General features: G+C 33.0%; 1 protein-coding gene and 1 pseudogene across 2 annotated transcripts; one reads left to right on the top strand and one right to left on the bottom strand.

Moving 5' to 3' along the window:
- The first annotated feature begins 11,177 nt into the window (after window positions 1–11,177).
- LOC100802553 (DEAD-box ATP-dependent RNA helicase 53, mitochondrial) lies at window positions 11,178–18,840 on the top strand. 2 transcript variants are annotated; one of them, XM_006602221.4, is made up of 9 exons: window positions 11,178–11,661; window positions 13,490–13,617; window positions 13,758–14,169; window positions 15,534–15,632; window positions 15,824–16,048; window positions 16,505–16,666; window positions 17,882–18,140; window positions 18,201–18,467; window positions 18,551–18,840. In XM_006602221.4, exons 1-8 carry the CDS (start codon window positions 11,320–11,322, stop codon window positions 18,443–18,445), a joined length of 1,872 nt encoding a protein of 623 aa, XP_006602284.1. In that variant the 5' UTR covers window positions 11,178–11,319; the 3' UTR covers window positions 18,446–18,467; window positions 18,551–18,840. The 2 variants fall into 2 exon arrangements, with proteins under 2 accessions (XP_006602284.1, XP_003553167.1); XM_003553119.5 differs by having other exon boundaries at window positions 17,882–18,467.
- Window positions 18,841–21,552: 2,712 nt separating this feature from the next.
- Window positions 21,553–24,916, bottom strand: LOC100802028 (disease resistance-like protein DSC1; annotated as a pseudogene).
- Window positions 24,917–25,207: the final 291 nt, after the last annotated feature.

The raw sequence follows: 25,207 nt of genomic DNA, 5'->3' as shown, positions 1-25,207 counted from the left end.
CCAAGATGTGCAATCATGATCTTGAGCAACACCATTCTTGGCAAGGTGATCAACACAAATTATTAAGTCTTGAATTTTCCTTATTAGCATTGCATACTTAAACGTACAGGCTCAAATATTAAGGATATGGCATAAGCATAATCATAATAGGTTATCACTTGTGTGTATCCTAGATCCCAAGCAATTTGTAACTTGAAGAATGTCTATTAGTTTGGCATAAATAGTATCTCTTTGACCCGAGAAACTAGAGTAACCGGCAAGGGTGACTTTCTTGACACACTTTGATCAACATTGATGGAAAAAATCCATATATTCTTGTGGCTACAATTAATTTTAGCATTTTGTTTAATCAAAAACTAACTAATATTATAATCCATTTGATTTTACTTACATCAATCATTGTAAAAAAATGTGGCAAATTGAAGTAAAAGAGAGAGATTCCAAGAATATCTCACGCCAATTCACAATCTTGCTGGATGTGAAAAATAGTCTTGCTCGTAGAGCAATTGTAGCATTTGTCATGATTAATAATACCATGGTGATGCATAAATCACATTTGTAGGCAAGGAATTATGGCATATGAACCATGCAATCACACAAATGCATTCAGACAAGGATAATTTTCAAATCCATCAAAAAGACTCATCTGTAATATGGTGGGAGATATTTTGCTTCACTAGTTAATTACAAACAAATCTAGTAGTTTATTCATTACAAGCTACTTTGATTCCAATGATCATGTCTTGAACACCCAACAGAATAGAAGGTAGGGGAGAATTAAAAAGATGAGGGATGACCCCTAGAATTAGAGTGCAAATGTTGGATAAGTCCCACTGATCATCCCAGGTAACATCCTTATAATATTTTTATAAAATATATAATCTCACAATAAAAAAAATCTAAAATATTTTAACTTGTATAAATTACAATTGTTCTCAACACATTTTCATATTTTAAAAATATTAGTATGATTTTTTCATTGTCAGTCCAATAAAAAATTAGAAAAATAAAGTGATAAAATTAATATTATTTTTTTCTCTTTTATATCTTATGATATTTTACATTCATTTAAAGAAAAAATATCTTACGGCGAAATATTAATTTTTGATGGGGACAAAAATAAAAGTTCTATATTCATATAAAAAAACTTTGTGGGGGAAATTGGCCATATAACCTTTAACTTGGATCTATTGGTGCGTGGAAGAGAATAATGCAGTGGTGGCATGGTGTCCAATATGGAAAACATGATTTGTAAAAGTCACATGATTGAGAATAGTTGTAGATGTTCTAGTAGTAAAACTTAGCGTTGGTGGAATTGTAATAATTTTGTTAAAATTGGTTTGTATGTTTTGGAAGGTCAAGTGATCCATCAATTTTGAAGTTGAAAAGCCTAATATTGAATGACTATTAATGGGTGGTAATGACTACTAATGGGTGATAATGACTACTAATTGGTGGTACTGACTACTAAATGCATTCGTGATGGTAGAATTCCTATATATAACACATGTGTTTGGTCCCTGAGCTTACATATTTCATTTTCGTCTGATATACAATCTACAGAGAGAGTGAGAGCTTGGAAGAACAAAAATAAATCAGCTCTTTCATGACAATGGTTGGAGGTATATTTTGATTTTATTTTCCGCATTTGTTAATGACCTGTGTTTTGTTTTCTTGTTTATTACATCACAGGTTTGATATTTTAGTCTTACATTTGATATTAGAACCTCAGTTGCCTCTGCCTTGTCCATTTTTTGTTTTCGGTAATTTTTCGATCTAATTTCATTTTTGTTGTTGAGAGTCTTGTTTGTTAAAAATAAGATTAGAAATTTTTATTTTGGTTGATTTCCTTGTTTTCTAACTTTTGAATTTGTAATTTTTCTCTCCTAATTTTTCCTTTTTGAGCAAATAATTGTTAAATTAACATCATTTAAGTTTTTGTGTAGAGAATATTAAAAGTGATGAATTTATTATGCTTAGTGAGTAAAATAAAACCCAAAAAGTAGGATAATTTAGGAAGGTTGGAATAATTAAGGAAAATAGAGCTAGTTAAGGAAAACAAAGCTAATTAAGGAAAGTAGAACAATTAAGGAAAGTAAGGTTAATTAAGGAAAGAAAGTTAATTAATAAAAGTAGGCTAATTAAGAAAAGCAGACTAATTAAGGAAAGGAGACTAATTCAGAAGCCCGCTAATATGCACCTCTAAAAGAAAGAGAGAAGAAGGAAAAGACACACAGAAATTCCAAAAGAATACAATTTCTTATAGAAAGGCAAAGGCTAGAAGAAGAAGAAGCAAGCATTGGGAGTCATTACTTTCCTCCATTCCCTTTCTTATCTTTTCCTCCTTTACTAAATATTTCTCTCTTGCAATTGTAAAGTCTCCATGACAATTAGAGGCTAAACCCCCTTTGTTGGGAATTTGACAGTCAATTACTCTTGATGTAATTTCTCTTCCTATCTATATATGAATATTACATTTGCATTATCCTTTCTTGTACTTAATATTATTACTTATGGCTTGATCACCCATTTGCATGATAAGTTTTAGGGGTAGCATTGGGAAACATTATTTTCTAATAGAACTAGGAAATGATATCTAAATAAAGTCATCGCTAGGGATATGTTGATATTTGTTTAGCCTGTTATACATCTACATTCTTAATGTAATTTGCTATTTTAGCTCTGCAAAGGGATTTGGGAGAGAAAATAGATAAATCAGAGTTTACCAATCACAATTCATCAGATAACTGCATACATTCCAAAAAGCTTCATTGGCCAATTCTCAAGTTCACAATTGTCATAAGTTCATGAAAGGAATAGAACAAGATGTACTCCAAATGAAATGGTTAGCAAGAATGACAAATTACAAGGAATAATCACCAAACTTCAATCCTCATAAGGCTAGTGTTTCTCTCAATCCCATAAGTGTCTCGGTAAAAGTGTTTGAATTATAACAACTAAATAGTAAAATCTCCAACTTCGCACATCATCTCAGTCAATTCTATAATACATGCACAATGTGGATCACTAATGACTTTATTAGGCTTGTAACATGGTTGGGCTAACAAAGAAATCATGGTTTTTCTAGGAATCAAAGATTAGGATCTATGAGAGCATTTATTCCCCCAAATTATTTACAAACTAAAACTTAGAATTTATGATTCTTTAAATCTTCTCTCTCTCTCTCTCTCTCTCTCTCTCTTTTCTTGCAATAGAAAATCACCCAAAAGCATTCCCCCAAATTTGGGACAAATTTGTTTGGATCCATGAGTACTCTCCAACAACCTAAGAAATGGCAGTTAGTAAATATCACTTTTTGGGCTGGGGTTCCAATGACAACTTTTTTTTTACATTAGGCTCAAAAAGGGTGCTAGGGATGCATTCATTCACAGGATGGTTTTTTGGCTAAGTAGTTGAATAAAATAAAAAAACAAGGTCTTGATCATTTCCACATCATACATGCATTTCAAGCAATCCAAGAATCATGCAAAATCAGGAAATTAAAACCAGTTGTTCTCTCACAGTTTAAAGTTCGCACAACTTACCGGTTTTCATTAAAGTATTCAGGTTCTCATTTCATGTTTTTTTGTCAGAAATACTATCCTTTTCATTCTTTCACTGCTAGTTCACACTCCATCCTTGCACTAACGCCTGCTTGCACAAGAATCGGCAATTCACAAAAATACTCATTAGTACGCAGTTCATCTCACTCATGCAATTGATTTTCTCAAAATGTGTTGCAACCAATCAATAAGTTCCTACTTCTCTATCATGCATCAAACTAAATTGAAACTATTAAATGATTGAATTTAAACTACTAAAATTAAACTACAGAAATTAAACTGCCCTAAATGCATGAAATTAAAATAAAACAAAATAAATAAAGGCAAATAAAGAAAATTAAAAAAATCTTGATCAAAATAGGCCCCAATCTTGTGTGGGCCTTGGATCCCAAGCTTCCCGAGCAGCAGTGATGTCTGCAACATAATCATCATCAGCTCCAGCATCTGCGACATCATCATCACCAGTACCAAAGCTATCACCCCCCTACAGAAGGAAGTTGGACTCCTGGCCAGGCAACTTGTACAACAATTTGGTCGCTTCTTGCAAGACATTCATACAGTTTTCTTAACCTCCTAGAGCTAAGGCAAGCACACATTATTATTGAAATAAATTGAACACAACTATCCTAAGAAATAACAAAAAAAACACACAATGCAATTAACTAAAAAAATAAAGTAAGAAATCTTGGGTTGTCTCCTAGTAAGCGTGTCTTTAACGTCACTAGCTTAATGGGTCAAATGCCTTCAAGGTGGCATGAATGTCATGTAGAATACATCTTCCTTGCACTTTTGCTTCTTAGCTAGAGACTCCATGAAACTCATGTATCCCGGGAAGGCCTTCTATACCATTGCAAGAGAAGTGTTGGTGTTCAAGTAGAGAATGACACTTAAAGATTTATCGCATTCTACATGCCTTTCTTCCTTGTCAATCAGTTGATGAGGAGGGGTATTGACTTAGAGAATACTTTCTTGTTGAATTTCTACTTGTAAGCACTTCTCTCATTTTTGTTGTGTTCTTTCCTCGCTTTTTTCTTCATCTTTTTCTCTTAAATCATGCTCTTCTACAAGACTTTTCTCACGAGCTTCAACCTCTACAAAGTTTTCTTCCCTTGTGACCAAAAAGGGTAATTTAGCCACTTCTTTTGCTAGCTTACCAACTTGAATTTCCAGATTTTGAATTACGTGTTGATTAGCTTCATATGTTTCTATGAATTGCATCAACATGTTCTCAAGATTAGAAATTATTTCTTCTTCATATTGATTGTAAGGTTGTAACTCTTGCTCCCTCCAACAATTTTCCATGGAGTAACTCTCGCCAACCTGAATCTCCAGATTTTGAATTGAGTTTTGATTGGCTTTGAAGCTAGCTTGGGATGTTTCCATGAATTACATCAACAAATTCTCCATATGAGAAATTTTTTTTTCTTCATATTGATTGTAAGGGTGTAACTTTTGTTCCCACCAAGAATTTTCCATGGAATAGAGATGACAATTATTATTGAAATTCTCTCCTCCACAAAAATCATAATTTATCGGTGGTGGGTGAATGACCCCTAATTATATGCTTTCAACATGCTCAGACCACCTCTTTAAAATATCTTCCATGGGTCAAGTTCTTCTAAGGTTCCACCCTGCAAGCATAGACTCACAAGAAAAAGATACTTCTTCTTTTTTTTATCATTTAAATTTTAAAAATTAAGGAAAAATAAAAATTAAAAATAGAATATCCAAAATAGCAAGTACAAAGAACAAAGTCGTCGACAACGGCTCCAAAAACTTGTTGATGAATTGGCAAATGCACGAATGCGTCCCAAGTAGTAAAGTTAAAACGAAAGTCTGAGTATCCTATCCACAGGGACTTTGTTTGTACTTATGTAGATGAATATTTGATTAAGAAAAAGATTTAGAAAGATTGTAGAAAAATAGTAATTTAAATTGACATAAAAGTAAATCAAACAAGAGGAGAAATTAAACAAAAATTTAAATTAAAAGACAGAAAAGATGAGAAAATCCAATAGTATTGTAGAAGGAAATTCAGAAGATGAGAATGTTGGAAATTTAGCCTACCAGAGTTATTATTTGCTGTAATGTTAATGATTTTTCTCTATTTATAATTGTTCCAATTTACACTTGCATCTACTAGTATACTCTAACTTTGGTCCCCCGCATGAAAGAGTGTAATTTATTTATTTTCTCTCCCAAATCTCTTTGCAGAGCTAAAATAGTAAATTGCATTAAGAATAGAGATGTATAACAGGCTAAACAAATATCAACCTATCCCTAGCGATGACTTTATTTAGATACCATTTCCTAATTCTATTAGAAAATAATGTTTCCCAATGCTACCCCTAAAACTTACCATGCAAATGGGTGATCAAACCACAAACAATAATATTAAGCATAAGAAAGGATAATGCAAATGTAATATTCATAAATAGGTAGGAAGAGAAATTACATCAAGAGTAGTTGACTACCAAGTTTCCAACAAAGGGGATTTAGTCTCTCATTGTCATGGAGACTTTACAATTGGAAAAGGGGAATATTTAAGTAAAGGGGGAACAAATAAGAAAAGGAATGGAGGGAAGGAATGACTCATAATGTTTGTTTCTCCTTTTTCTAGTCTTTGCCTTCTATAAGAAATTGTATTCTCTTGGAATTTGTTATTTTTCCTTCTTCTTTCTTCTTCTTTTATAGGTGCAAATTGGAAGGCTTCTTGTACTAAGCCCGCCTTTACTTTTCTTAATTAGTCATGTTTTCCTTAATTATTATACTTGTCTTACTTATTCTTCTTTCCTTAATTAGTTTTGCTTTCCTCAATTAGTCTTCTTTCCTTAATTAGTCATGCTTTCCTCAATTAGCTCGTTTTTCTTAATTAGCTTTGATTTCCTTAATTAGCTTTATTTTATTCACTAAGCATAATAAATTCATCACTTTTAATATTCTTTGCACAAAAACTTATATATAATTTAACCTCAAAATATACTCACAATTAGCAGTTATTAGCTTACTAGACGTCACATGAGCCATTGGGTCATTTATGGTACTTTTGACATATATTCATTTTTCATATGTTATATGCTTATGTGTTTTTGTTTATTTTTGCAATTTCTATAGTTTTGATTTGTTTTATGCATGAATATATTTTGGAAAAGTTTATTTCATGGATATATATATATATATATATATATATATATATATATATATATATATATATATATATGAAATCAAATACATAATACTATGTTTCGATTATGAAATTTTATATGAGAATTTTATTCATCATTGTATCATATTTTGATCTTGAAGTGCATAATATGATTTATTCTCATATGATTAAGTTTTATGTCTAAGTGATCTTTATATTTTGATTAATTATGGATTAGTCACAATATTTATAATTTTATTAAAATTATATATTAAGTTGTTTAAAGATCATATAAGGAATTATGCATAATATTGTGATTAATTGTATTTTATATAATGAATTTTATCCCACAAGAATTTTTTATTATATTTGTATAATTAATTGAGATAAAATGACATATTTTTTTTCATGGTTTACCCACAAGAATCATGAGACATGTATAATTTGTCAATTTTATCATAAAGTAAATATTTGCGATAAAAAATAAATTATTTTCATGTTGTACCCGTAAATCAAGAATTTGAGTATGAAATTTTATTATTTTATCATAAAGTATAATTGTATCTTATTGAATTAAAAATTTTGCCCGCAGACAATTTTTATGTCACAAGATTCAATTTCTAGTATGTTTACATTGGTAACACATATAATTAAGGTTAATATACCTCAAATTTTGACATAAGCCTTTGGATTAATACAGCTTCTCAAACTAGTAGTTTTTCTGATATTCAATATGATGTTCCCGAACTCAAAGAAGATAACTATAAGATATGGAAGGAGAGAATTCTTCTGTAATTGGGGTGAATGGACATAGACTATGTTATAAGGAAAGACAAACCACTTGCAATCACTAATAAAAGTAACCTAATTGTTGTTATGCTATATAAGTGGTGGTAGCGATCCAACCGGCTCAACATTATGTTCATTGAGACCAAAATCTCGGCTAGGATACGTGGTTATGTAAACCAGCATGGAAAGGTCTGAGACCTTCTTAAGGCTATTGATGACCAGTTTATGACTTCAGATAAGGCTTTAGCAAACACCCTGATCATGAAGTTCTCCTCTCTTTGGCTCACTAGTGTGAAAGGTGTGTGTTAGTACATAATGCAAATGCGAGATATTTAAGCTCAACTTAAGAAACTGGAGGTTGATATGTCTAAGTCCTTCCTAGTGCACTTCATTTTAAACACCCTTCCATCGGAATATGGACCGTTTAGGATTTCCTATAATACACATGAGGACAAATGGTCTATCAATGAACTAATGACCATGTGTGTTTAGAAAGAAGAAAGGCTTGTAATGGAGATGAGTAAGAGTGCATTGCTGACATCTGTTTGTGGGAAAAACAAAGCAACTAAGTCTCAAGCTAATTAGAAAGGGGAATGGTAAAATACCACCTCAAGCTAATATTTAGAAGGTGACAAATTGTTTCTTTTGTAAGAAGAAGAGACACACGAAGAAGAATTGCCCCAGATTCCAAGAATGGCTTGAGAAGAAAGGTAAATCAATCTCATTAGTATGTTATGAATCTAATATGGGTAGTGTTAATATTAACACATGGTGGATTGATTTTGGATCTACAATCAATATTGCAAATTCTTTACAGGGTATGCAAAACCTAAGGAAACCAATGAAAGGTGAGTAAAGCATTTTATCTGGCAATAAGCTAGGCTCACTTGTGGAGGCTATTGGAACTTGCATTTTAACTTTAAGTATTAGCTTTATTTTGAAATTTGAAAGGACCTTTTATGTGCCAAGTTTTTCTAGAAACTTGATTTTTGTTTTTCGACTCATACCTTTAATTTTAAAGACACATCGTTTGATGTATTTTATAATTATGAATGTGTTGAGAATGGTATCTTGTCTGATGGTCTTTATTTTCTTGGTTTACAAAATTATTCCACTTATAGTTAAATGCATGTTCAAACTAGTATTAAAAGGTGTAATATTAATGAGAATTCCTCTATGTTATGGCATCAAAGATTAAGACATATCTTCATTAAGAGGATTAAAAGGTTAGTGAAGGATGGGGTACTCAATACTCTAGATTTTGTTGACTTTAAGACTTGTGCGGACTGCATTAAGGGTAAACAAACCAACATGTCTAAGAAAGGTGCTAACAGGAGTTCAAGCATATTAGAAATAATTCATACTGATACTTATTGTCCAGATATAGATGCATGTGGTCAGAAATGTTTTATCACCTTTATAGATGATTATTCATGATATATGAATGTTTATTTGCTTCATAACAAAAATGAAGCATTGGATGCGTTCAAAGTCTTTAAAGCTGAAGCTGAGAACCAATGTGACAAGCAAATAAAAATAGTGAGATCAGATAGAGGTAGAGAATATTATGGCAGATATACTGAGAATGGACAAGCACCTGGTCTTTTTGCAAAGTTTCTTCAAGAACATGAGATTATTACCCAGTACACTATGTCTAGTTCTCTAAATCAGAATGATGTTGCAGAAAGAAGGAACTAAACATTATTGGACATGGTATGGAGTATACTTAGCAACTCCAATCTTCCTAAATCCTTGTGGGTTGAAGCACTAAAGACGACAATGTATATATTAAACCGTGTTCCAACCAAGACTGTCCCAAAGACACCTTTTGAGTTGTTTAAAGGTTGGAAACTAAGTTTGAAACATATGCACGTTTGGGGTTGTTCGTTTGAGGTGAGAATATATAACCCACAAGAGAAGAAACTTGGCCCAAGAACTGTTAGTGGGCATTTCATTGGATATGCCGAAAGGTCTAAAGGTTATAGGTTTTACCATCCATATCATATTACTATGATTATGGAATCAAGAAATGTCAAGTTTCTTGAAAATGACTTGATTAGTAGGAGTGATCAATTGAGGGACTTGGGTTCTAAAATTGATCATATAGAATCTCAACCTTTCACATCAAGTGAAAGATTGGTTGTAATTCATACCCCTCAAGTTCAAAGGGATGATGAATAACAAATGACTGGTATTCCACAACCTATTACTGATATCCAGTAGATCAAGTTGATCATTAAATTCTTGAAAATGATGAACAACCAGGTGAACAACATGATCCACAAGAAAATGTTGATGCAGAATTAAGGAGGTTTACTAGAGTAAGAAAATCAGTTATTCCTAGTGATTATATTGTATATTTGCAAGAATCTGACTATAATATTGAAACTAAAAATGATCCCAAAACTTTTGGTCAAGCCATGAGTCGTAAAATTCAAATTTATGGTATAATGCCATGAAGGATTAGATGAATTCCATGCAGAGTAATGGAGTTTGGAACCATGTATAGTTGCCTAATGGGACAAAGGCTATTGGATGAAAATGGGTCTTTAAGACCAAAAGGGATTCATTAGGAAATATTGAGAGATACAAGACAAGACTCGTTGCTAAGAGATTTACTCAAAAAGAAGGAATTGATTACATAGAGACTTTTTCTCCTATATCTAAGAAATATTCTCTTCATATTATTTTGACATTAGTTGCTCATTTTGACCTTGAGTTGCAACAAATGGATGTGAAAACAAATTTTCTTAATGGTGATTTAGAGGGGGAGGTTTATATGAAACAACCTGAAGGTTTATCCTCTAGCAGTGTTGAGCATTTGGTTTGCAAGCTTAATAAATTGTACTAAATTATTTATTTTTATTATAGAATATATAATAATTTCTATTAAAAATTATTTATTTTCAAAAACTATTTATATTAAAATATTTGTATTTTTTTACAAAAATATATTGTACTAAATTGTTTTTCAAATATTTTTTCTATCATAAATCCTTTTCCTATTGGATATTATTTTTAGCCTTTTTATATATTACTATCAACAAAGTTGACTAGACGTTTTGTCATTTTAAAAACATTTACTTTGTGTTGTATCTCTTTATGAAGAAAAATAATGTTGATGTGTATAGTAGCAGCATTGTTAGGGCATCCAGTGAATAAATGGTAACTTAACAAATTTAAAATATTTTAGAATAACTTCAATAAAAATTATATTTTAAATCATTTAAAGAATCATGTTTAATATTCTTAAGTTAAATAAACAAAATTGTATATTTTAACATGAAAAATAATGTAATAAAAAAAGAAGTATAATTTACTTTAACAATATTAAATTAGACAAACTAAACTTTATATTTTGACTTAACACAATATAATGTAATGCTTTCATCTATCATACACAAACTGTTAATTATTTAGATAATTATTAAAAAAAATAAACAAACTGTTACGCACAATGAATAATAAAGTACATTTAATTTAATCCTACGGTAAGATAATTATCAAAATTCTTTTCTCTATTTTTTATAATAAAATATAATTTTTAAGTTAATTATTTAGAAATTATGGTAAATATACTTTTTAAGATAAATTAACAACTAATTTATCCTACGGTAAAGTACATTTTTATCGGATTATAATTTATAAATTACATTTACAAAGTGAATAATAGACTCGTCCACACAGGATTGACCCCTAAAACCCTGAAAGCTAAAATCCCTTCTCCGAAGCATTCGAGGGTTTATCACACTCTTATTCTCAAACTCTTCGTCGATCAGACGAAAACTGAAAACCCCAAACTTATTCATTAATCTCCACAACATGACGAGTGTGATTCTCAGAAGATCCTCTTCCGTAATCTCGCGCCGCTTCTTCGCCGCTCTCGCCTCCGTCGAGCCGCTTCCTCGCAGGTTCCCCGCCGACAGGCACGGTGTATCCGGCAACGGAGCCCGGACCTTTCACGCGAATCCCGGACCGTTGAATTTCCGAGCTTCGCTGGTTCCTCGAGCGGCGCAGTTCGCCATCGAGCGCGATTACTCCAACTACGAGGAAGTTAGCAACGCGAACAGCGACGAAGGACTCGAGATCGCGAAGCTCGGGATCGCTCCGGAGATCGTGGATGCTCTGGCCAGGAAAGGGATCGCGAAGCTCTTTCCCATTCAGGTAACGTCTATTGATATTCGCTGTGTTCTTCAGTTTTCGTTGGAAATTTGTGACTTTCTTTTTTGTTATTAGGTTTTATGCTTTGTTAATTGTTGTGGCGAGGTTGATGTTGATTTTCTTTCTCTTTTATTTTTGGTGAATTTTCGTGTTTATTTTGGTAAAGGGAAATGATAAGTAACTTGAAACCGGTTGTCGGAAAATTTTACGGAATCAGTTTACTAGTTGAAAGTTTTTTCGTATATTGCAAGGACATTTTTAAATTTGAATATATTATTTTTTAAAAATATTATGTTAAACAAAATATCATTTTTATTACATAATAATAATGAAATAATCAAATTAAGTTCCTTGAAAAGAAATAAAACATAACAGAAGGTGTTTTCATTTTTAATAATGAATATTTTATTAGATGTAACGAAAAATAGAGATAAGACTTTTGATGTTAAGGAGGAAATTATTTAAATGAAGAGATATAATTTCTGTATCTATTTTTTTGATATGTAGTGTGAAAATTCAAATTTAGAAAAGAAACAAATATCTTTAATTTGATATGGTACGTCAAAGAAAATAACTTTTGAACATGCTCTTGTTTAAGAATGAACACTCAAATTTATATTTATTATTATTATTATTTATGGTGAAATGATTTTACTTACATTCAGGTAATTTGTTTTTTTATTTATTTAAATTTTGTTTGAATTTGAAATAGTTTGGTTGAAAGAGAAGGCATATGTTTGTCTTTGTAGAAATCTTGCCATAAGTTGAAAATCAATTCTCACTATATTTTGTGCTTGGGCTATTCTTTCTTAGTAGTGGTCGTAAACAGCTGGACTGAAATGACTTGATTTACTTCCAGTTGGTCCAGATATTTATTTTATTTACTCTTTTTTTTTTTTGGAAGGCTGCAAATATATATATATCATTAATAGGTAAACCAGTACCAGAGGTACCAAAGAGCAGAATTACAAGGCACCAGAGTGCTACCCTCCAAAACACCACACAAACTCAACATAAAAATTCAGACCCAAACCCATCTAATCAACAAAAGTAGATATATTAGAAGACCAGTGATGGAAATTAATGCTGAAATCTTTATCATAAGCCTTTAACCATGACCAAGCTAAGTAAATAGCATGATCCATGACTTTATAGGGATCAAAAGGTTTTCCTTGGAAAATCAATTGATTCCTATGCTGCCATATAGAAATGGTTAAGGCTATCCACCACCCACATCTTGAACTATAATTCACATTCGATCCAAACCCCTCACAGAATTGGTATAAATGATGAATTGGGTTAATGGAAAGGGGACCAACTACCCGAACCCATCTCATAGATTCCCACCACAGAACATTTGTCATTTTACAGTTGAAGAACAAGTGCCCCACATCCTCTTGCACACAGCCACATAAAGAACAGGTGTCTTCCTGAATACTGACCCTTCTTCTTAGGAGGTTAGCCTTGGTAGGAAGCCTATTTCTAAGAAGTCTCCAACAGAAGATTGCCACCCGGGTTGGTTGAAAAAGAAAGCAAATGTGTATGTTCATAGAAATTTCATGAAAGACACTTGTTGCTATATTTTGGGCGTAAGCTACTGCATTGTTATTAGAAAGCTGTGGTGAAATTAGTTGATATATATATATATATATATATATATATATATATTTCTTTTTTTTTTTTAAATATTTTGGGCTTGTAAAAGAGTGCAAAGGTCTGTGTTCACAGAAATTTCAGGAAAACTAATTTATGCCATATAAAACTGCTGTTTAGAAAAATTATTATCTTTGGTCATGAGTCTTGAGATATTCAATTATTGTTGTTGTTGTAGAGAGCTGTGCTAGAACCTGCGATGCAAGGACGTGATATGATAGGTCGAGCTAGAACAGGAACTGGGAAAACTCTTGCTTTTGGGATACCCATCTTGGACAGGATCACTCAGTTTAATGCTAAGCATGGGTACTTTATATTAGTTACACTTACATCTTACTTGAATCTGTAGTCTTATTTTTCTGCTTGAAGGAGGATTAGGTAACCGGTAGTATATAGTCTTGATTTGTGTCTTTAACTAAACAATTTTTTTTTATTGATTGTTGCAGACAAGGAAGAAATCCTTTGGCTTTGGTTTTGGCTCCAACTAGAGAACTTGCGCGGCAGGTTGAGAAGGAATTCAATGAGGCTGCACCTAACTTGGCCACAATCTGTCTTTATGGGGGTATGCCCATCCAGCAACAAATGAGGCAGCTTAATTATGGCGTAGATATTGCAGTAGGCACGCCTGGTCGAATTATTGATCTTCTCAATAGGGGGGCACTGAATTTAAAGGATGTCAAGTTTGTTGTTCTTGATGAAGCTGATCAGATGCTTCAAGTAGGATTTCAAGAAGCTGTGGAGAAGATCCTGGAAGGGTTGTCTCCAAATCGTCAGACTCTTATGTTCTCAGCAACAATGCCATCTTGGATAAAGAATATTACCCGCAATTACCTGAACAACCCCTTAACCATTGATCTTGTAAGCACACTAATCTGTTTTAGGCTCCAGGAAAAGGCTACTGCAGTTTTCAAATGTCATTTCTGTTGGAATTATGCAATCTGCTAAAGCTTAAGATTTGTGATCCAACAGTAAATAAATTTCAATTGATGAAATCTTCTTGTGGAGTACTCAGATTTTAGTGATTCCCAAAATTGAGGTAAAAGTTTAGAGTGTGCAGAAAATTCCCATGATAAGGGCTAAAACTTTTAGTGTCCAATTGTGATGAAATACAAAGAGTAGGATATATTCTATGAGTAACTCAGGTATATGGATGAATAAGTTCGCACCATCCTAAGGATATTGGGCCAGCGGTACCTTTGAGATACAGAACTAAAAGAGTATCTCCCCTTCTTACGTTCTTAGGGATTTGTGCAAGAGACACAGGGAAATATAATAAAGTTCCTAAACATTTTTTGGAAAATCGAAACAAATCAATTCATTGGTGAACTAAGGCAGTTTACATAGTATAGGAACAACCATTCTGGTGTGGTTATTTATTCTGGATACATTTTAACACATTAAATAATAGTTTTTGATTGACATAATGACATCATCTTGTCTTTTACCAGAGAGCATACTAAAGAATCTTGAAAAAAGTGACATTGAGGCATGAGATTACTTGAAAATTACAAACACAAATTATTCATATTATATTTCCTTCAAAACTGCTTCTGAAACTGGCATATTTGGTTGCCTCTTCACATTCTCTTGAATGCTACTGGGACAAGACAAATGCATGTACGGAACTCCAGTAGTTGGATTGTGGACTCTCCTGTGTCAACAAAATTAAAGTGAAGAGAGTGAAGCTTGTAGCAAAAGTTGTAGGCTAGCTGGGGTAACTTTTCAGCAACAATTTTACTGTACATACTATATAGATGTATATATCATGTGTGTGCATATGTGGGTGGCAATGTGTGTGTTCTCAATCTTCAAAAGAAATTGTAGCTTTCTGCATTTATGTATGTATGACTATTTTACTGGACATGGTTATTAAAATTAAAAAGTGATTCATTATATGGTGACTCTTAACATCTGATTCTGATTATTCTATATAATTTTGGAATTTATGCTGCTGCAAGAGATCTTCATTCAATATTAGTTTGGTGTTTAGGTAAATCTGATGGATGCTATTGATTTCTTGTCTCTTGACATCTAGCACACAGAACTGAACTGTACTTGTTATATACACATTTTTCTATGATATTTACTTTGCAAGAATGAATAGGAAATCTTGTAAAAAAAAGGAATCATGAGTAAATAAGAATGCTTGAGATTAATGTGCCGTATCCTTATATTGATTGGTATTTGGTAATAAGTTAATCAGGAGCTTATTGGTGCCATAGGTTGGAGATTCTGATCAGAAGTTGGCTGATGGAATTTCGTTGTACTCTATTGTGTCTGATTCGTACACTAAAGCAGGAATTCTTGCACCTCTGATAACAGTATGAATTCGGATACAATCTTTTCTCTTTATTTTTTTGCATCAGCTATATTTGTGGTTTTCTTATCATTGCTATTTATTTATAAGAAGCTATTTTAGTTGTTGTTGTTTTTACTAAAATGATTGCAATTTAGTCTGCCTGGTCTGTGGACAGGCTTCTATTGCCTTTCCTAATGGTATATATTTTGGTAGGAACATGCGAATGGAGGAAAGTGTATTGTTTTCACTCAAACGAAACGTGATGCTGATCGGTTATCATATGTCATGGCAAAAAGCCTTAGATGTGAGGCCTTGCATGGAGATATTTCACAAACTCAGAGGGAAAGAACTCTTGCTGGCTTCAGAAATAACAATTTTAATGTTTTAGTGGCAACTGATGTTGCTTCACGTGGGCTTGATATTCCCAATGTTGATCTTGTGAGTTCTGGTTTGCTACACTTTCTTTTTGAAATAGTTGTGTTATATTGTTTTGTTACTTGTTTCTTGATTAAGGTTCAAGAAAAACTCTTATTTTCTATTTGATGATTCTGCTCCTTTGTTATTACTGTCCTTCGAATATTTGATACTGTAAACTAGGGTGCTGTGTTGTAATGTTTGGAAGGATTTTGGTGGGGGAGGGGGGCGCTTGAATATGTTTGGGATACTATTTTGGAATTCCTTAAATTTTGAGTATGAAGGAAAATTATGGGGTAATGTTCACTATTATCTGTTTCTGTTTTATTATTCTTTTCACCATTATCTGCTTTTGTGTGTATCTTGTTCACTCTAATCTTTTATGCCTTTATGTGTAATATATTGTCATTTCAAACCCATTGACATACACTGTTATTCAATTTGTTTGTATGTAAATTTTTACTTGGTTTCCTCTTACAGGTAATACATTATGATCTTCCCAATTCATCAGAGATATTTGTTCATCGATCTGGACGAACTGGCCGTGCTGGGAAGAAAGGAAGTGCCATTCTTTTTTTCACACAAGACCAATTCAGGGCCGTGCAGACTATTGAGCGTGATGTTGGATGCAAATTTACAGAGGTGATCTTTGCTTCCTTTCCATTTCCATCCTTCTATCTTTCTTACTGGATGTTGTCTTCATTATTATTATTATTCTAGTCCCTTACTACTCAAAGGTGGCTATCCTATTCTCTTGCCATAAATCCAATCCAGTTCACTCCGAAGGGGGATTTGAATGTGCTGCCTCTCAAAATTAGGGAACTTTGTGGTGAATATCCTTATTTTGTTATTAGTTAGTGATTGAATCAAGGAAGGAAGTCTTTAATTTGACCAAGGTTTTCCACTATCGCTGGGTGCCAATAAAACTCAAGTTGATGAAATTCTTCATCGAGTCTAGTACTCTTCTATATCTTTGTTCAGCTGGCAAACTGCTGTCCGTACATACAGCAAGTGTGGTGTTCTACTCATTAAACTTGGGTAGATTATGCAGGATGTTATCTTGATGAGTGCAAAGGGTTATGATATATGTACATTTGAATCCATGTTCAACTGTCTAGGGTCTTCTTTGCCTTTGAGGCTCATAACACCAAGTAGGACGAGATGAAGCTGCAGATTTCAGACTAAAAAACCTTGAATGATTAAAATATGATGGCATTTGGATAGTACATTTAGTTTTGGTAAAGGACTAGGCTATGATATTACTGCAATGCAGAATACACATTTCCTTATCACAAAATTCTATGAATTTCATGCTCAATCACATGATGCATACATATACATCTATAGTTCTAGGTTGGGTTAAGTAGTATATTATATTGAAATATAAGTTAAATCTTGTATTAAACCTGTTAGTTATAGCCTTATAGGTTGTTCTTTGATGGTGAAGGGTATAAGGTCAACAGAAAGTATTTGTTGTAAGATGTTAAAAGTTGAAACCTAAAATTCTAAACTGAGTTCGCTGGAAATGATCTGAGAAAGGCTGAAGTTCTTTATGCTCATCTTTGAAGGCTGTAGCCAGCATATTCTCAACTTCTAATGGAGCAGCAGGGGTTCTTATGTTATGAATTCTCATTTTTACCAAATTGGATTAACACAAAATTGAGTCTTTGTCAAACTGATAATGCCTTGGTGAATATTTTTTGATCTCGATGTTTACTTGGTGTTACAAATTACAATTGTACTCTGCGTGTGTTCACATGCTCTTTTACTTAAGATGTGAAAGGTCAAATCCTTCTGCTATAATTTTTTTTCTTGACACCTTGAGTTTCTTTGACTCTTCCTATTCTTGTATATCAGCTACCAAAGATTGATGCTCCAAGTGGATCAGCAGAGATGTTTAGTGGCATGGCTGGTGGTCGATTTGGCTCTATGAGGGATCGTCAATCTGGAGGTACAGGTTTTGGTCGCAGTCCTGGATTTGGTCGTTCTGGGAGTTACGGTAACTCTGGATTTGGCCAATCTAGTTATGATGGCTTTGGTTCTGGTCAAGCTCCTCAATTTGGTGGAAATTCTCGCCCCGGTGGAAATTCTCGGCCCAGTGGTTTTGGTAGTTCAGGTCAATCTAGTGGTTTTGGAAATTTTGGGTCAGGTCAATCTGGTGGTTTTGGTAGTTCAGGTCAATCTGGTGGTTTTGGTAGTTCAGGTCAATCTGGTGGTTTTGGAAATTTTGGGTCAGGTCAATCTGGTAGTTTTGGAAATTTTGGGTCAGGTCAATCTGGTGGTTTTGGAAATTTTGGGTCAGGTCAATCTGGTGCATTTGGTGGCAGAAAGTCAAACCAAAGCAGCACCTTTGGTAATTCACATGGTAGTGGTTTCAGTGCTTTTGGGAATGACCCAAATAATGACAGTTACAATAGATGAAAGCCGTTTTAACTTCAACTTGGTAAGTGCACCATCTTCATTTCTTGATTGTTTAATTTTGGCCTCTTGCACAGTTTAGTTTACTGTCTTTATCTAAATTTTCAGGCACTTTGTGATGGAAAAGGTTACGGCATAAGAATAATACATTCTATTCTTTGGGGCATTATTTTTTATTGGGATAAATCTTTAGCTCAAACTTAATTCTAGTGTTATTCATGGCAAAAAGAAGGGAGAAGGCTGTATCATCTACATGTTCCACTTCTGCCAATCTTCTGTGTGGCTCATTATTTTGCTTTGTTCGGTTGGTAGAATATGACTATGAAAGTACATGTGTATGTATATGCCTTGGAAATTTTGTAGCAGCAGCTTTATAGATGGGTGATCCAACTTTTTTAGTACTTGTTCCTCAAAATTCATAATATTTAGAAACAGGTAGGCGTCTGCTGTTCGTACATATTATTATCATACAAGGAAATTCTCGTATTCTAATTGATGTAATATATTACGAACAATTTGTTTTTGGTTGCGCCGTGGGTCACTTCCGGGAATGAATGAAATATTCAACAGCATCTAGTTTTATTAAAGAGAACCTCGATAGGTGATTGTATAATTGTATTGCATTAGGCACCAAAATTGCTGAACTGCATTGAATCATCTAGATTGCTAAATGGATAATTGGTTGAAGTTGATGGTCAACAATAACTTGATAATTACTTCTTTTTTTTTTTTTTTCCTTTTATTCACTTGCAATTGAATTGTTCCAAAAGTCGGAAGGAACTTTAATCACTCCCTATTTCGTTAAATGATAAATAACAACGTAGATGTTTAATAAACTTTGGTTTGTTGTGAACCACAAGACTTGGCAAATTAGAAAAGGTCGATCACGTATCTAAAAAGGAAGTTTTACCTTTCGTGTCACTCAATTCTTAACTCAAATCACAGTCTAGTCTTATGATTTTTGAATTCTAATCATTTAAATTTTATCATTATCTAGGCTGAATTAAATATACTTTAGCTGATTATTTGTACAGTTGACTTTAGGTATTAATCTTATAATAGATGTATAAAGGTGTTATCATTTGTATACTTTTTTTTATGTACAAAAGACTTTTGAAACTATCTTGATTTGTGTCCCTCCTCCTTTTCCAAAAAAGAATAACTTTTTATAATTACATTAAACTAGTTGTGACTTCATAATTATTTAGTTCTGAAATTTGGTTGCCTTATGGTTGAATCTTAGAAATGATATTTGACAATTTCTTTAGTACTAAATTACTAAATGTATTTTTGCTTAATTGGCTTATTGTAAAAATGTTTTTTTATTTTAACCGTTCAATTTATTAGGGGAACTAATAGATAAGTAAAGTTTGATTAAGAATTATTTTTGTTAACAATTCAACTTAGATATTATTCAAATGATTTAACTATAATTTAATACATTAATCCCTTGATTAAAATATCAATTAAATTAGCCTAGAATACAATTTTGATCTACTTTTCAAAATCAAAGATCTTGGTTCAACTATCAATTTCAAGGCATTCACCGTTAATAAGAAAATGTTGGCGGCTAAATCACCATCTGACACTGCTATTGGATTTTTTTTAATTAGATTCTTAACTAGTAACAAATTTTGCTTAAATTCTTTATTAAGATAAATGCTCAACTAATTAAATTAGTGATTAAAAACTCCAATATTATAGTATCACGACAACAATTTAACAGTCAACATTTTTTTTAATTATCGGTCAAAGCTTTAAAATTGATAGTTAAACTAAAATCTTTGATTTTGAAATATAAGAGATCAAGCGTCTTTATTTTTTTTTTATAGTGAGATCAAAATTATAATTTGAGTAAAATTAGAAAATCAAAATTGCATTTTAGCCGATTACTTATCATCATGATTGCTAAGCGACCTAGTATCACATTGACATTTCCATGTAAAATATGCATGCTCAAAGGTTCACCGTGTAACTAAATGCACTGAAATGGAGTCAAGTGATATAAAGTTAAGTGTGTGAATTTTATAATTGTAAAATTTTTACAAGGTTCATTTACCTCTCTTTTTTTGGTATGTTTTTTTTATGCATTTTTATCACTTGTTTTTATTGTTTTACATTCTTAAACCTCAGGGTGTATATGCTACATTTTGCAGTTTGATACGTAGTTACTATTTAGTATTGCATTCTTATTTCTTAACACATTTTTATTCCAGTTTTGTGCTCTATAGTTGAGCCTCATCATCAAAGAATAGGAAAAAGAAATGTCATATTAGTGATGTTATTAGGAGGCTTATGCTTCGGCACTTGGCAGTGGCTAATTCTGTTGTTCTATTTAGGCTAAATCATAAACCACGATCTCACGAACATATAAATTTTGATGAACACGAACATCGATCCATTTTCCAACTCGTAGAACTCAGTAATACATAACCTGAGACGTGTGTTAGACACACTGTCTTCAAGGATTCATTTGCGTAAAATCCAAATCCCCCAGGATTTAATTGATGCATTCTGAATTGACTGAAATATTAGAATCAACAAGTAAGAGAAGAACTAAGAATCCAAATAAAGAGTGGATAAAATAATAGGGATTTTTGTTTTTTTCAAGATGCAAAAACAATAAGGAGAACATCTCATTTCTTGATAGAAAATGGGTCTGACGACCGTCATGTTAATTTTATTTTTGGTAATAAATAATAAATATGATTAATTAAAAAAATTATATGTAATTAATCTATTTTAAAGGAGTATCAAAAAGATTTCAATACAATAATTAAGTCAATTAAATTTGCATCATAAAACCCTTTGAAATGGAAATTGTTCGACGTTTAAAAACAGCACGTTAAAAGCCTTTTAAAATACTCAAAAATACTACAATCGTATGTAGATTGTCACAATGTGTTATAGTTAGGCATACTGTGACATATCCTTCATTTTCGTTGGACTCACAGGTAATTTTGCAACGTAGGTAACAAAAAAAAGTGTTGCGCCTTTATGTAAAATATATGTAGTTAATTACATGAAGAATTGAATCGATTGTAGGGAAAAAAAATTGAGTTGGTTAATGCTGTTAAGAGGTACACTGAACTTGAAATCTAAGACCATATTGTCAGCATAGAGGGAATTTACTTGTCATATACAAATCCCTACACATGAATTCTAAATCACAAGCCACAAGCCTACTTTTTCTTTATCTTCAGATAATTCACATCTATAACCCCTACAACCACAACCATAAGCCGCAACTATCCCAAGTTGTGGCAATATATGGATAGTACTTAGAAGCTGGTTCAGCCTTGGACATTCCCTAAAGAACAATTGTTGAAGCCCAACAAAATTTCCAATTGAAAATGGCAGTTCATCTATGTTAGTATGATCCAAGTAAACCTATCTTATATTCTCCATCGTTCCCAGTACTTCTGGGAATTTCTTAAGACCTGAGCAACCACTCAGATCTAGAGTCTCTAGAGATGTCAAGTAGATTCATGGTAGCAACATTTCTAGCTGGGTGCATCTTTGAGCACTCAATTAACTTAAGTTTGTTAAGAAATCCAAGTGAACTATGGATGCTATATAGATTAGTGCTTATTAAGACCCAATGTTGTCAAATTTGGTACTCCAAATAAGCTAGGTAGTTCAGTTAAGAACTTGCATCCTTCAAAATCTAGCAAGCTCAATGACTCAAACACCTACAAAACAAAAGCCAGTGCCTCAAATTATGAGTTTTCAATTGGTCATAAATATCAGTGTTCAAGGCCAACAAAATGTGTTTAATGCAAAAAAAAAAAAAAAAAATTGAAAAAATACTTGCCTTGAGTGATTTGAATGATTTAAGGCAACTTTCAGGCAGGCTGAGTATAACAAGATTCTTGGGATTAAAGTTAGATGGTAATTATGGTGATGGATATCCACTCCAGTGCAGCACTCTCAGACTATTTGGTAGATTTTGAGGGCCTCTAGAAAAGTGTGCATTTCTGATTATAAGAATTCTCAAGTTTTTCATATGCTTGAAAGCTTTTCCACTCCACTGCTCTTCTTTGTCTTTACTCAAGTCCAGGACTACGACTTCAATTGCAGCAGTTCCCTTTCAATTCCAAATCATAATTTAAATAGAATTAAATTTTTGGAATGCATGTCTATCTACATATTTGAAGAAATTTACAATATCATAATGTTCTTTTCTGCTAAAGATTTGAAAATGAGATTAGAGAGAAAAATACCATGGAGATATTTATAACATAACCGTATTTTCTTCCAAAACATGAACTATATCCTCGTTAGACCACAATCTACTGCGTCCGCCAGGCTCAGATGTTGATACCTGCCTCACAATTTCTCTGCCCATGTCTTGAACTAAGTCATGCATTCTCACACAGCCATTGCCATCTATTTTCATAAGAGATATTTGTCAGCCAACACTTGAATACCATTTTCCACTTGAAGACCATGTAAGTTTAGCATTTCTTTGTCATAACAAATTTCATAAGAATTGAAGAAACAAGCAATGTCAAGAAAAATTCCCTTCTCATCCTCTTCCAAGTTATCATAGCTAACTTTAAGTATTTCATGGATCTCTTTATGAAGAACTTTTTCATATTTATCTAATGTAGATTTCCATACATGTAAACTTTTGCCAAACAAATGAGAGCCTATTACCTCCAAAGCCAATGGAAGGCCATGAGCATAAGAAATTGCCGGTTTTGAAATATCTGCATAACTTGGATCAATTTTGTTACTTTTTAAGGCATGCCATCTAAACAATTCAAGAGCTTTTCATCATTTAACTGTTCAACCTCGTATGATTTTTCAACCCCATGAGTGTTCAGCAAATGCTTGTCTCTTGTTGTGATTATGACCTTGCTGCCAGAGCCAAACCAGTCATGTCCCCCTGCAAGTACCTTTAACTGCTTCAGCTTGTTAACATCATCAAGAATCAAAAGGACCTTCTTTCGGTGGAGCCTTCTTTTTATTATTGGAATTCCTCTGTTAACATCTCCCACTTTGATATCTTTCTCACCAAGTATTTCATCAAGTAACGTTTCTTGCAGTTGTGCAAGATCATGATTACTAGAACTTTCTTTTATGTTGGCAAGATAACACAAACCTTCAAACTGAAAAGCTATCAAGTTATACACAGCACAAGCAATTGTTGATTTACCTATTCCACCAACCCCATAAATGCCTACCATGCTAACTCCCTCTTCAAATCCGTGTCCTAGAAGAGATGTCACAAGCACTGGAGACTCAACGCCAATTGGGTAATCCGCAACATGTAAAAGACTGAGATTGATCCTTTTAGATACCTCTGTAACAATCTTTGTAATAAACTCGGATTCTGATTGTGATCTGCAACATGTGATGAAACTGAAGCATTTAATATTTTAATTCAAGTTTAGCTCATTCACATCAATCAAAACTAATCACGTGCATATTATTGTTTCTATTCTCCACATTTTCTTAGTCTATATTCAACCATATTATATTTAGCACAAAACTTAGATTAAGTTCTTTAGGTGTTTTTGGTATTGTTTTCTTATTAGAATTGGAGTTTTACTTTAATAATTTGCATGAAAGATCGTGATAGGAACTTGGGTATTATGGGTGCCTAATGCTCGGTAGAGTATTTTAGTACTTAATTCTCCCCCCTTAACCATTTATAAGGATGGGTTTCTCAAGTGTTTGGGTGCTTATTAATTGGTTGTCGGTATCTCGAAAAGCACACAAGGTTTTGATCAGTAGAGGGTTTTAGCTTTTCCAGGCGGGTTCCCCAAATGCTTGAGTGCTCATAGATCAGTACAAGATACCCAGGTCAAACTCAATTCTGATTAGAAAATAACATAAAAACCACTTGCAATTGTATCCAAGTTCTGCCCTATATTTTAATAAAGTCTACAATAGGCCCATATGGGTCCGGAAGCTTTATAACACAAGTTACCCTTTTTATATTTTAACATTAGGATCATAAGATTCATAACTGATCACACAAATTAACAATAACCAAATGGAGAATAGGATATTAACATGTGAATAAAAGAAGAGATTTGAATTTAAACCAAAAGAGCTAAAAGGGGTTGGAGTGATATACCTGTGTTGGAAATGCCAGCCAACCATATTAGCAGCCTTAGACAAAGCCTCTCTCCCTTTAAAGCACCTTGTCCTTCTCATCATCCTGAAACCTCTCCTCATGTTTGGCCAAAGCTTCTGCATAAGTCCCAGTTTGGTGCCGAACCTGTGTGATGGTTCCAAGTCATAAAAAACTGGCCAAAACAACCGTGCTGTTCGTTCCTTCAAGCACTCGAGGATCATGATTCATGACAAGTTCATTCAAGCAGTGTGTTGAGGACGCGTAATTCTCAGAGAAAACAGCAATGAAAATCCTAGAGATTACCAGTGAAACTGTTTCGGGTATCAACACCTCTAAAGACTAAAGCTGAGGAACACATCATAAGTGAAGGAAGTTGGAGATGGTAGTCAAGTGTGTCATTGTGGTCTACCTGACTAAGAGTAACCAACGAGGATACTAAAATGGTGCAATAATCATGGCGTAGCCATATGTGATACTTTTGACCTTGCATTTTCAGAGAACCATTGCCATTGCGTTTCTTTCAGGGAAATCACTGTTTGTTACGAAAATTGTTGCTCGAAAGCCATGTACTTCTCCCCCCCCCTTTGTTTCTGTCAATTTTTTTACTTTCTTTTCTCTCTTTTTTAAATTACAAATAACCAAAAAAATACATATACCTATACCTATATTCAAAATTG

Source organism: Glycine max, chromosome 18 (genome assembly GCF_000004515.6).
Source record: "Glycine max cultivar Williams 82 chromosome 18, Glycine_max_v4.0, whole genome shotgun sequence".
NCBI classification, from domain to species: Eukaryota; Viridiplantae; Streptophyta; class Magnoliopsida; order Fabales; family Fabaceae; genus Glycine; species Glycine max.
The sequence above is the reverse complement of the archived record's forward strand: the minus strand, read 5'-3'. Positions and strand labels throughout refer to the sequence as shown.